The sequence below is a fragment of the Eucyclogobius newberryi genome, unplaced genomic scaffold (genome assembly GCF_026437365.1).
Source record: "Eucyclogobius newberryi isolate DKJ021-1_F unplaced genomic scaffold, fEucNew1.0.hap1 SCAF_2, whole genome shotgun sequence".
Classification (NCBI taxonomy): domain Eukaryota; kingdom Metazoa; phylum Chordata; class Actinopteri; order Gobiiformes; family Gobiidae; genus Eucyclogobius; species Eucyclogobius newberryi.
Window position 1 is genome coordinate 9,753,323 of NW_027315834.1, and position 13,227 is coordinate 9,766,549.

Sequence of the window (13,227 nt, forward strand, 5' to 3'; positions counted from 1 at the left end):
TGGCCAGAGCAACCTTATTGAAAAGTAAAACAGAATGAGCTGAATTACCATCACCACACTTAAAGAACAAGACATGGAGACTGTCTGCTACATTATATTGGCTGTATTCAGTTATATTGATTTGGAGTGAATAGTGACTTGCCTTTTTACTTGTCGTTTTGTATAAATATATCAAACAAATGCTTAAGAGAGCCTTTTTCTTTGTAAAAAACATTAAATTACGCTCCTGGAAACTCCCTTAGTAATTAATTGTGATACATTATTAGGGGAAATGACCATCGAGTCTCTGTTTTAAACATAAAAACATAAACACATAAATCTCTTGCTCGTAAATGTAAGTTGTATTAAATGTTGCCGTCCATTCCAGCTACATAAAAACACGGTATATTTGCAGTATTTTTTACGGTTTTATTTACAGATATGTACAGAGCACGTAAAACTTAAATAAACATGTGTGAGGTCCCTCAACAATCACAACGTCCACTTTTGGATTTGCAAAGACAACGGCTTAAATCCATGCAACGGGCACACAAACATACAGAATTTAAATAAAAAATGCTTGTGTTGGACTTTAGTATGCAGCAGAAGATTGTGTACACCGCGGCCCAATGCAGAATTTAATACAGTAAATGTAAAATAGTGTGAAGAGATTTGTGAACACTGAAAGAACTCAAACTATGGCCACGTTTACTGAGAGATTATGGCTTTTTGCCGTTCGTTTGGCTGGTCTTTCATTAAAAAAAGCAGAATAACCAAGGAAGATCGAGTTTAAAAGGTAAAGTAAAACTGCTGCATAATGGAATACAAATGACAGGAAATCAAAAGGGTTTCAAGGGACAATTTGTGCAGTCAAAATAAAAATTAAATATGAGAAACAATTGTGTGTTTTGTTTTAACTGACATGTTTAAACAATTACATTTTGTTATTAACTGAACTTGTTCTGAGTCTTATTGGTGGTTCATGCGTCGCATCCAGACAACATCAAAATTAGGATTGATCTGGAACTAAACCCGGAACGAAACCTGGAAATTAAACTAAACTTGGAACTAAATTGGAACCAAACTAAACTCAGAAGTAAATCTCAAACTAACCCTGAATTAAAGCAGGACTAAAGCAGGTCTAGAGCCAGTTTACACCCGGACTGTGACGTGTGAATGCAGCTGATGGAGAAAGACAAGATCATTTATCTGAAATGTTGTGATTGCAGTTTGATTTCTCCACCACCTCCTCTTGTTCAGGAGTTTTTTGTAAATTTACATTTTTATTGTACGGAATAGGGATATTATCAAAATAGTTGTTTTGTGGTTATGCAAAATTGGAATATTAATGTATATGTCTCTAAAAACAAAACAGTCAAATATCTACAAGACGTTAGAAATAAAAAAGGAAAATATAAAAGGTGATATTATTGCACTTTAATTGTTTAATTTAGCTGTTAATACGTTAAATTTTATAGTTTTTCGGGCTGCAATGCAATCGGTAAATCGTGACAAGTCAACTGTAAAAAATAACCACAATCGTATTTTGATAATCGTTTTCTGGACTAAACAGACTCTAAAAACACACACAAAAAGACCTTTTGTAATAAAGGCAGCAACGTTATTATTAAATCAAAATGTCAAAGGTTTAGGTCACATTTTGCAATTCAACATTATTTGGCTTATAATCTGTCTCGACGCGCAATAGAAATACTCGTTCAGTCGACTAATCTGCAAAAATGACGGCTACTAAAATTAATAAAAATAGTTGCAGCTCTGCGCGTTTTTAGCACAGTTTTGATGCATTGAAAAATAGAAAAGACCTAAAAAATCTCGGAGTAAACGTGGCCTAAATTGCTTTTTTTTGTTGTTTTTGCCCCCTTCGATGACCAGATAGTCCCCAGTTGACCCCCCCTGACAGGTCTTCAGTTGACCCCCCCTGACAGGTCTTCAGTTGACCCCCCCTGACAGGTCTTCAGTTGACCCCCCCGACAGTCTTCAGTTGACCCCCCCGACAGTCTTCAGTTGACCCCCCCGACAGTCTTCAGTTGACCCCCCGACAGTCTTCAGTTGACCCCCCCCGACAGTCTTCAGTTGACCCCCCCCCCGACAGTCTTCAGTTGACCCCCCCCCCCGACAGTCTTCAGTTGACCCGACAGGCCCGGATCATGAGCAGCTGCAGCAGGATGAAGAGCGGCGACACGATGAGGCCGAACCACAGATCCCTGGCCTGCTCCTGCTCGGCCATCTTCTGGCAGAGCAGCACCTCGCACACCAGCTTCAGACTGAGCACGGTGAGCACCCACAGCAGCCGCAGCACCGCCAGGCGCTTCTCGTTCTCCTGGTACAGGCGGATGGAGACGATGGCGGTGAAGTAGGTGCTGAGACCGTCGGCGGCGAAGAGCGGGGAGAACACCAGCCACCAGCTCAGCGACGGCGTGAACATGTCGGCGCGCAGGGCCACCAGCATGCTGAACGCCAGCAGGGCCAGAAGGTGCAGGAAGAGCTCGAACGTCGCGAAGCCCAGCCACTGCACCAGCTCCCGCAGAGAGAACAACATGGCGGGGCAAAGGTTGCGGTCGCGGCGGGAGGTTTGTTTGTGGGTGAGAACGGGCTACATCTTCAACGTGGGGAGGAAAGATGGTGCGGAGACAGCCCGGTCCAGGTTTGGTGGGATGTAAACGCTGGGGGGAAACGGGAAATAAGTGATGTGTGTGGCTGATTAAAGCAGAAGTGAGTAACACTAGAGCCCCCCCTGCAGCTCCTGTGTGAAGGTACAGTATCAGAGAACAGACCCAAAACAGTCTGTCACGTGAGGTGAAGATGGTACTAAATTGTATATAACAATCATATTTTGATCATTGTAATTGTTATCTGGACTATGCAAACTCCAAAATAAATACGAAAAGATATTTTTATAACAAAGACAGAGTGGTTTATATTAAATCATGTAACTACTATTTCTCCTTTTCATCAATAATACATTTGTAAATAATCTGTCTTGAAGCCTTCCGTCACCACATTTCAACGTTAATTTTTATGAAAATCTTTATATACAGTCGCAAAATACAATAGAAATAACCGTATGACTCGTCAACTAACTGAAAAAATAATAGCTAACTAGTTGTAAATTAAACTACCCCAACTACTAAATTGCAACCCTAATAACAGTATTCTATGTTTTAGCATTAAGGTGCACTATGTTATGAATGATTTTTGACTTGATGTTTTAATAAGCCAAGTATGCTACTGTCAATGCAAACACCACAACATGACGATTCAACATAAACTACCACATTTACCGCCAGTTGTCCATATCATAAGAGCAACAGATTTGAGTAAGAAAGGCCTGGTACTATTGTGTGATTGTGACTCGGTGATAAAATCACACGTGCCCAAACGCCGCAGCTGTTACGGTGAAATATGTCACTTTAAAGAGGCGGGGCTTGACAGATCTACAGTTTGTAACAGGAAGTCAATCAACCCCTTTATTATGAAGCTGTTTTAAGATTAATATTATGGTTTACAATGAACAAAGTGTAAAATCATTATGTAATTATGTTACAGATCGATTTTGAGTACCTGAAAAAAACATAACATTTCCCCTTTAACATGAGGTTAGTTTCCTTGATCAAGGCCCAGACGCAAAGTGAACTGAACTAAAATTACATTTATTTGCGTTTTCTGCCACTATTTTCTTTTTTTGTAAATAATCAACACATAATCAATCATCTATACGCACAGACTGGTGTTATTTCTCTTTGCTGTACATGAAAAGCTTAAAGAGAGAGATAAAACTCTCCTTCGGTGCTGCTGTTGTTGTAGTTAGCATGAGCAAGGCAGACACATGATCGCGCTTAAGTTTAAATAAAAATAATAAATCGTGTTTATTTGTTTATTTCCTCAGCTGTTATGTGTGACACTCACCTCAGAAAGAACTGTTAGCTTCCTCCTCCATCTAAAAGGCAGAAGAATGAAAGAGAAGGAGCATCGCTGCTAACAGCCATTAGCCACTGAGTCTTTCTTCTTTTAGGTTTTACATCCCTCATGTTACACTGCTGCCACCTTCTGGTATCAGATGTAATTACATTTGTTTTATACTGCATATGACAGGTTAAAACTAAACTACAAGTCTCACTAAAACGTAGTGAACATCATTATATTTAAGATTTGGCTAAAAATGCAACTTGTCCCTCTATTTAACAATTTTAGTGACGTTTATAATTTTACTTCCTGGTTGGACAATGTAAAAAATAATTTTGGCCTTTTTTATTTTTTACTATTTATTTATTTTACCTTTATTTAACCAGTAAGAACCCATTCAGATCGAAACCTTTTTTTCAAGGGTGACCTGGGGCAAAGTAAAGTCATAACAGAGCAGCACACGAAAATTAAATCATTACACATTTAAAATATATTTAGAAACAAAAAACAAAATCTACATTTAAAATCACAGACAGTTTTTGTTTTTTTAAAAAGATTCACTCTCTTAGTCTTTTAAAATCGAACGAAAAGCCCAGATTGAGACAATTTCACGAAACCGGGCGGCTAGTTCCAGTTAACTAAAAATGCGGAGCGCCTCAGGGAGAGGTGACCCTGCTATTTTCAATTGATACAGTGACTTTTCAATTACATCTTATCTAGTTAGGTGGATTGTGGGCACTAGTAAAATACATAAATATAATATATTTACACACATAAAGGATATTGAAAAAGATTTACTATAAAGGACTCGTAAACGTTACTTTTTTATTATTATATCAAAATGTGACTAAATATTTAACCATAGAAGAACATATCAAACTTTAAAGATAAAAATATGATAATCAATCATATGAGCTGTATATGTTCTTGGGAACAAAAATATTTGTCTATGAAATATATAAAACACAAAGGCTGAGAACAGTCTGGAGGAGTTTCCTCATACTCTTTGTGCTCTTGAGAGTTTACCCCAGCAGCAGGCCCTTTCACCCCAGCAACAGCCTCTTTTTCCCCTGCAAGTACCATCCAAAGCTAACCAATGCCATCATAACCTTTAGAGCTTATATAAAAGTAACACTTAATGAATTGCATTACTACAATAGTGTGCCTGGAAAAAGCATCTCACTAAAAAGCACACATATTAATCCACATTATAAAATGGAACACAATCCTTCTTCAGGCAACATCTTCTTCTTTATGTCATTCATTTCCTGTTGGTGTTTCAACTTGAGCTGCTCGACATTCACTCCACTCTCTCCAGCTTTCTTCATCAACTCTTCCATCTTCTCCTTCTGTTTCTGCTCCAAATCTTTGATTCTTTGCTTCTGCTCTTCCTCGTGCTTCTGTAAGAGTGTCTGTGTGAATGTATTCATTTCTTGAACATGCTTTTGTTCTAGTTCCTCCATTTGCTCCTCCAGTTCTTGTCTTTGCTGGCTCCACAAGTCGATCTTTAGCTGTTTCAGTTGTTTTTCGTGTTTCTTTGTATCCAGATCGCTCATCTCTTGTACTTGTTTTAGCTTCAGCTTCTTAGTTTCTTCTTTTTCTTTTTGTTTAAACTTCTCCTCAATGTCGTTCTTACATTTGATCAGTTCCTGTTGATGTTTATTCTGTAGTTCTCTGATTTTAGTGCTGTTTTCCTTCTTCTCCTTTAAAACCAGAATGGCCAGATCAATCATCTGACTCATGTGTGTCTTGTGCTGCTCCTCCATTTTGCTGTTCAAAGTAGTTTCTTTGTGTGAAGCTAGTTTTTGAAAGCTTTCATATTCTTCTTGCCCTTGTTGAATTTCCTCCTTTAAACCAGTAACATCTTGCAAGTGTTTTTCTATCAGAGCTGCAAAGTCGATCTCCTTCTTGCGTTTAAAGTCGTTAAACTCTTCTGCCTTCTTGCGGGCCTCATCCTCATACGTCCTCTTCAGCCACTCCACTTGATTGTCATGTCGCTCCTGTAACTCCTTCCTCTGCTTATCTTCTTGTTTGCATCTGTCTTGATCTTCTTCTTCCTTCTTAATTCTGTACATTTCCATTTTGTCCTTGTATTCTTGCTCTAGTTTATCCAGTCTTGAATGCTCCTCCTGTCGCCTTATTTCGTCCTGCTTGTATCGATTGTTCCACCATTGTCTCCTCTCCTCTTCCCAGGCCTTCCGATCATTTTCCATTTGATCTTTATTCTCTTGTAGTTTTCTATCAAAACTCTCTTTTGATTCTGTTTTAATGTTCACCTCTAACTCTTGAAGTTTCCGTTCATACTCCTGTCGTTTAGCTTCATCTTTCTCTTTCCTCTGCCGGTCTTCTTCCTCTCTCTGGTTCTGCTCTTCTGTTCTTAGAGAACGCTCCCTTTTTATATTAACCTCCAGTTCTTTGAGTTCTTTGTCTCTCTGTTGACGTTCTCTCTCAATTTCTTTTGACTGTTTTTTCATTCTCCGTTTGATCTCTTGCATTTCCTGTTTATATTTTTCCTCCATGTTTTCCATCTCTCTTCTCAGCTCTTGTTCTTGTTCCTTTAACAATCTTTGTGTCTCTTTCTGAATGGCGGCTTCAGCCTCTTGGAGCATCTCACTTGTGTAACAACCTCCACCATTAGCGCTCACCACATCATCAATCTTCTTGATCAGATCCCTCACTTGAAGGCATTTTTTTTCTTTGTTCTTGTCCTTGTTATTAAAAATATGACACCTGTTCCCACAGTCAGAGATCAACTTCTTACAAGAATCATCACACTTAGTGTTAATATATTCTTCAAGGGACAGTTCACAATCCTCTAAATCGTCACCCCGTGTGAAAAGAACCAGGGTGAACTTTTCTGCATCTTTTCCAAATCCTTTCTTGATCAGATTCAGAGTTTCTTTCTCCTCTGGTGTGAATCTTCCGATTTGCAGAACCACCAGAAACACGTGTGGTCCTGGTGCCAGGAGACTGATGCATTTGAGCATTTCCTCATTGACCTCATAATTAGACATGGTGCTGTCGAACAGACCAGGAGTGTCCACCACCTCCACACGACGACCGTCCACCTCACCTTGTGCCTTCTGACACAGTTTAGTCACAGATGTTTGGCTTAAGTCCCATTTGAACGCTTGACGTCCCAGGATGGTGTTTCCAGAGGAGCTCTTTCCACTGCCCGTCTTTCCTATCAACACAATCCTCAGACCCTCAGCACGCTGTGGGCCCCCTGCAAATGTAGAAAGAGGCTAATTAAACTAAATATCTATGTATCTGTCTATTATGTTACCTATTATTGACTCTCAAATATACTGCAAGGTTTAAATAGATAACACTATATTTTAAAAATGACTGATTTGCAAGAAGAAAAAAGAAAAGCATTCTATTGTTTTGTTTTTTTAAATCAAATTTACTCTATGATGTATTAATAGTTATATATTTTTGTAAATAATACATACCAGAGACTAGTCTTGTTTCAGTTGAAGCGGCGTTGCTCTGCAGAGCTGTGATCTTCTCTATTTGTGTTTGCACAAACATTTGTTTGGTGTAGCTTTGGGGCTCATTCCTGCCCATCGTTAAAATTTGCACTTTATTTAAGATCTGGGGGACTTGGTGCTGGTCTTCAATGTTGAAGATGAGATATCTTCCACCACAGCTTTGCCACAGCTCCTGTAAGTCTTTGGACTGCTTCACAAAGTCAGTGAAAGCTCTAGCTGAAGGATCTGACTCCACAGGGAACAGAACTATAGTGAAAGGATCAACACGAGGACCCAAAATGTCCTTTAGGAGCTTAAACTCAGCCTTGTCTTCATCAGTGAGAGGTTTCAAAGGTAACACCAGGACAAAAGCATGGACACCCTCAGGGTCACACAGAGAAATGCTGTTAAAGCTCTGCTCCATCGCTGTATGATGAGGTGCACTACAGAGAGACGGCATCTCCACAATGGACAGCCACAGCCCAGGCCGCTCTCCCTGACGTTTGATGCACTCAGATGAGACCTTCTCTGCAGATGTTCTCTGTCCTAAAAGGGCATCTGCTACAGAAGTCTTCCCTGATCCTTCCCTCCCACAAATAACTCAATTTAGGGATATTTTTATTTCTTTAGAGAAGCCCTCAGTAACGGTAACAAAGGACCCTTTGTTAGTTTGGACCATGGTCATAATTACCTCCATCAAATCATTCAGGTTTTTGTTAGGCATGCTATAGAATCTTAATGCACAATCCTCAAGAAGTGAGTTAGCAGAGACAGTCATTTGCTCAAAGTGTGTGAAGATTAGAATGGAGTGTTTCAAAGCGTTTGGACCCAACATAGTCAGGGTGAACTTCAGTATTTCTCTGTTGTCTTCAGTGAAGTCAGAAGGCTTCACCAGCAGCAGGAGAACGTTTGGTCCTGGCTGACACAAGGACACGCTTTTCTTCAATTCGTCCCTCACTTCCACAGACTTACTGAAGATGTCTTCAGTTTTTACTACTTTGAGCAGGTGTCCTCTCCATTGCCCATACTCCACTTTTGGATTACTCCTCTGTGTCTTGTCTCCAGTGATAAATTTACTTAAAAGTTTCTTTTTGTCATTGCTTTTTCCAAACAATAAAATACGAAGTTCCAAATCTGTGGGAGAAAAACATTTTAATGCACTTGGTGACTTTGGTTGGTCGCTGGAGAGGTCGACCAATTCACTAAACTATGTTTGTCGTTGGTGTTGATGTTTTTTACATAATTAGGGTCAACATTGAAGCGAAGAACACAAACCAAGTCTGAATTTAAATAGTAATAGTCAATAATATTATTTTGGGTAAATAAATGTATTTGTGTCTTACTTGTTGGAACATGGCTTGTGTCTGAGACTTGGCTCTTTTTTGGATCCAGTGCTCTCAAACCTTGAAAAACACACACACATTCAAACACTGATATTGAACCAAAACATACAATTGTTTCTAGCGTCTGTTACACGTACCAGCTTTTTGAACCTCTTCCAGAATATGACCTTTTGCCTCCACTTCCCTGGTGTGAGGAGGAGCAGAGGGATCTTCAAATGCTTCATAGTTCAAGTTACAGCCCTGATTGTCTTTAACTATCTGGCCCAGTCGTGATAACAGCTCTGCAAGTTTAAACTTCTTAACTTCAGTTTCTTCTTCAGTAAAGTTCTTCACCCACATATACCTGTATCTGCATTTTCCAATCATTTTTCCTAAGGGTGTGTCCTCTGTGACCCTTTCTTCTCTGTCTGTGGAGATCAGCACCATTGAATGATCAAACGAGTGTTCATTGAACATCTCGAGCACTTTCTGGAGCCTCTCCTGCTGTTGTGAGGTGAAGTCTTCAGGCTGGAGGACCAGCAGGAGCACATGGGGCCCAGGCGCTGAGGCATCTGCAAACTCTTGTATCTTGGCTTTCAGCTCCTCTTCAGTGGAGTCAGGGTGGAGAAGGTCTGGTGTGTTGATGACGGTTATTTTTTTGTCCTTCAATGGAGCACTGACTTTTGTTGAGCATGATGACTCTGTCCTTAAGTTTAATCTGTCCTTTTGGACCAAGAGGCCCTCCACAAAGCACCTCTGTCTCCAACTGTTCCCCAGAAGAGCAACTCTCAGCTCAGACACTGAAATGAAAATGTAGTATTAGTCTCAAACTTTCACATTGTGTATGGAGGTCACTCTACAGTGCAGGGATCAGAAAAGTGATTGTTTTGAAGATTTAATAAAAGAGACAGCATAATAATTGATGGCAGCATGTGTGGATAGCCCTCTCAAGTGTGACATTAAAGTTAATATTGAATCTAATAAAACTATTAACATTAGAGCATTCTAATGTGTATCTGTGGATGATTTTATTTACTGTATTTAGTGTGAGTCCTTAGCTGATGGGGCGGGGGAAAGTTTGAAGATTTACCTGTTTTTAAATCACACGTGTCTTGGGGCTATTTATTTTTGTTTAGTTAAGAATGTTTTTGCAAAGTATTTTCAACAAACTGTGCTTGCCCGTCTAGCAACTCCCACCCAACCCCAAAGTTTCTACTTAAATACCTGTTTTGCTTCTACCCACAGCGACACCCTGTGGCTTCTCCAAACGCTGCATCATTGTCAGGGATTTTGGCTCCTACAGTAAGTTAGTTAGAAATACAGGCAGCACTTTAATAAGATAGAGCCCTAATTTGTGTAATTAATTGGTTGGTGAAGTTAAACTATTTACTCTATTCAGCTGTTTTTACAGGTATGAGAGTTTAACGGGAGACCGGGTTTGTTTTGACCACTTTTGTGTTACTACATGTTATCCAGTAAATATTGATGTACACCCCAAGTCTGCAGCACATTCATAAAAGTCACCACATGCTACTGATTTAAGTTCATTGTTTCTTTGGTCAGAGAGTTCACTCATAATTGAAAAAAGTAAGAGGGCTCTGAAGGCATTGTTTTTTAACAGAGGCTGCAGAATTGTTCATGTTTGCTGCTCCAAGTGTATGAATGACTCATTCAAATGCATCTTTTTGTTTTGACATTTGTTTAATTTGCTGCATAAAGCTGAACCTTAATAATTACTCATTGGCCTTTGGATTTGTTTGGTTTGAGTTAGTTTTTCTGGACAAATCGGCCACTATAATGTGCTTTGGTAGAATTGTAGACATGATTTTTGTAAACATTGGAATGATATGGAAATGTGCAAGGCCTTTTCATATGCGCATAGGTCTGTTCTGATAAACCACTGGAGAACAGGTCAAAAATAATTTTAAAGTGAATTTAACTCATGTTACAAGATTATGAATAAAAGACCTAAATGATCAACTCACGGTCTGGTGGTATAAACTCGTAGCTCCAGCTGCGGGTCAAGGGTGAAACATCTGCAAATGAGACCAGACATTTTTTTAAAACAATCTTCTTTACATTAAGCCTTTTGGTTTTTAGATTTTGACTCACCTTGTAAAGCCATGGTGTCACATCAGGGAGCTAATTTTGAAAAAAAAACAAAAAACAATCAGCTGATTGATTAAAAAAATATATCATATCATTTTGATTTCTTGTGTTGTCTTCATAAATGTATTTCTTTTCTTTAAACTATGTTATAATCATTAAAAAAAAACACGCACGCGCACGCACACACACACACGCACACACACACACGCACACGCACGCACACGCACGCACACACGCACGCACACGCGCACGCACACACACACACACGCACGCACACGCACGCACGCACGCACGCACACACACACACACACACACACACACACACACACACACACACAAAACGTTTTCATGTTGTGGAGAGACGGGGTACTACAGAGGTCAGGGTCAGTGCGAGAGAACTATTAAAGCCTGTCCATGATCAGGGGCCCAGGGGTGTCAAACTCATTTTGGGCCACGGGCTGAATTTCGACGCTTAGGCTGGGACACGGGCCGAACATAACGTATAACATTTTTTAAATAAATATAAGAAATAAATAGCTTTGTATAGCCTAGTAATAGTTCTATGTGGAGACTGTTGCACAAATCTGCAACAGGTGAAAGAGTCCATATTCATGCAGCAGCAGGAACAGGAACATGGACTTTTGATGTGATTTCTGATGTGAAATGTTCATATCACAGACATGTTCCTGCTCAAACTCATTATGAGCTCGTTATTTTCATAGTTTGAGCTGATCTCAGTGACAAATGATCCGTGTAGTGACTCAAATGAGTGCATTGAGTTTGTGTTCACAGGCACATTAGTCATGTTCATACTACACTCCTCTGTCTGGGTTTTCACAGGTTCCTCACAGAGCAACATCACAGAAGTATGTTTTCTTGTGGTTAACTCCACATTAGTGCCACTTTTAGCACAGCTCTAACGTCCACAAAACTTTCTCCTTTCTTAGGGGACATCTCTTTCCTCGCTGAGATCTCGTGACGCGCTTCCCCAATTCTTGGCCCTCTGCATTTGCGCCCACACGCAGCACTGATACAAACACGCAAAAGTTTACACAAAATACAACTGATAGGCAGGCCCGGGTCTACGGGGGTGCAAAAGGGTGTTTTTACAACCTTATTTAAAAGTGTTTGCATTTTATTATCATTTCAAGTGCATTAAATAATGACACTTAATGGAATAGTATCGTCTTTAAAACACAGACGCACCCTCATCAGTTTGGTCTAGACCCGGGCCTACTTATAGGATCTACATTAGTCATTTCTGAAAAGCAAGCAAATATAAAAAGCTAATAACAGTGAGCTGAATATTACAAAACAGACAAGTCATATAAACACGTACTAACTATATTTTGTGTCATAGACGTAAATTAGGCTGTATAAACATGTATTTTGTGTTACCTTAGTGAGTTTTCACAGCAGGTCTGCTCCTTAGGAAATGGCTTCTCAAAAGTGAAACTAAAATTGATCAAAACAGCGCACGTGATTGTCTTTTGTTGTTTTTCGTCAACCACAAGGAGGCGCCAAACAATTGGATATCAAATCCGTGCGTAAACTTAAACAGCAGCAAGGCTTTTCCCTTGTTCTTCACTTAAGGGCTCTAATAGATCCATGCTCTGAACACATGTAGCTTCCAGAGCATTCACTATGACTTGGCTTGTGATGATGTAGATCCATGAGTCCATAGATACTACAAGGTGCATTAGTTGCGTTATTGCAAACATATTAAATTAAAATAAAATAAGGGAAGAACGTTTACGGGCATATTCAGATCAAAACTTAAATTATTATCTAAATTTAAATTACCCACGTCTTTCCTCTCCCAACTCGTCCCACTTTTAATACAATTACAGGTGGTCATCAATCATAGTTTGGAATAACTTTTAGGGTAAAGTGGATATGCCGGAATAATGTAAGGACTTATTATTGAACTTTTCACCAGTATTTTACACCATTTATTTATTTATATATTTATAATTTATAATTTATTTACCAGAACACCATCTGTAGCACCATTTGGAAGTTTATCAAAGTGTTCTTCCTGTGACCCCCATGGGGACAACACAGGGGCCCCACTGTAAAAGATGCTTGTGATAATTTCAGCAACAGACATTAAAACTGGTTTAATAGTTTAGATTGACTCATGTAATTACATTGTTTTGTTTTTTCCTCATTTCACTAACAACTTTAATTAACAATATAAAAACAGCACTTCCTCCATCTCCTGCTACAAGATTGTAAATAGATTGCTAATCACTGCACACCTTATTGTTCTTATAGGAGAGGAAAAAAGTCTGAATGCGCGTCTGTTTAGCAATACTTCCAATACTTACTTGGAAGAACTGCAGGGGGACACGATTACACGCTTAACCTTTGCAGTTCTAAAGAGTATTCAATACGTTTTCTGTGGATCAACCAATCAC

General features: G+C 39.4%; 2 protein-coding genes across 2 annotated transcripts in view; both read right to left on the bottom strand.

Moving 5' to 3' along the window:
• Positions 1-2,088: 2,088 nt before the first annotated feature.
• Positions 2,089-4,109, bottom strand: tmem203 (transmembrane protein 203). Its single transcript, XM_072453608.1, has 2 exons — positions 3,907-4,109; positions 2,089-2,663 (listed from the first exon to the last, which is right to left on the bottom strand). Exon 2 carries the CDS (start codon positions 2,537-2,539, stop codon positions 2,123-2,125), a length of 417 nt encoding a protein of 138 aa, XP_072309709.1. The 5' UTR covers positions 2,540-2,663; positions 3,907-4,109; the 3' UTR covers positions 2,089-2,122.
• Positions 4,110-5,053: 944 nt separating this feature from the next.
• LOC140366951 (uncharacterized) overlaps positions 5,054-13,227 on the bottom strand; it is a 42,442-nt gene continuing 34,268 nt past the window's right edge. The window contains exons 11-15 of the mRNA XM_072453213.1: positions 10,684-10,734; positions 8,857-9,498; positions 8,205-8,510; positions 7,359-7,979; positions 5,054-7,129 (exon numbers count right to left, since the gene is read on the bottom strand). Coding sequence (XP_072309314.1) covers positions 5,112-7,129; positions 7,359-7,979; positions 8,205-8,510; positions 8,857-9,498; positions 10,684-10,734 — 3,638 coding nt within the window. The 3' untranslated portion in view covers positions 5,054-5,111. The remainder of the gene's footprint in view (positions 7,130-7,358; positions 7,980-8,204; positions 8,511-8,856; positions 9,499-10,683; positions 10,735-13,227) is intronic.

Bases quoted from the DNA above. Each gene is read 5' to 3' on its own strand.
- tmem203 (XM_072453608.1), bottom strand. From the start codon at position 2,539: ATGTTGTTCTCTCTGCGGGAGCTGGTGCAGTGGCTGGGCTTCGCGACG.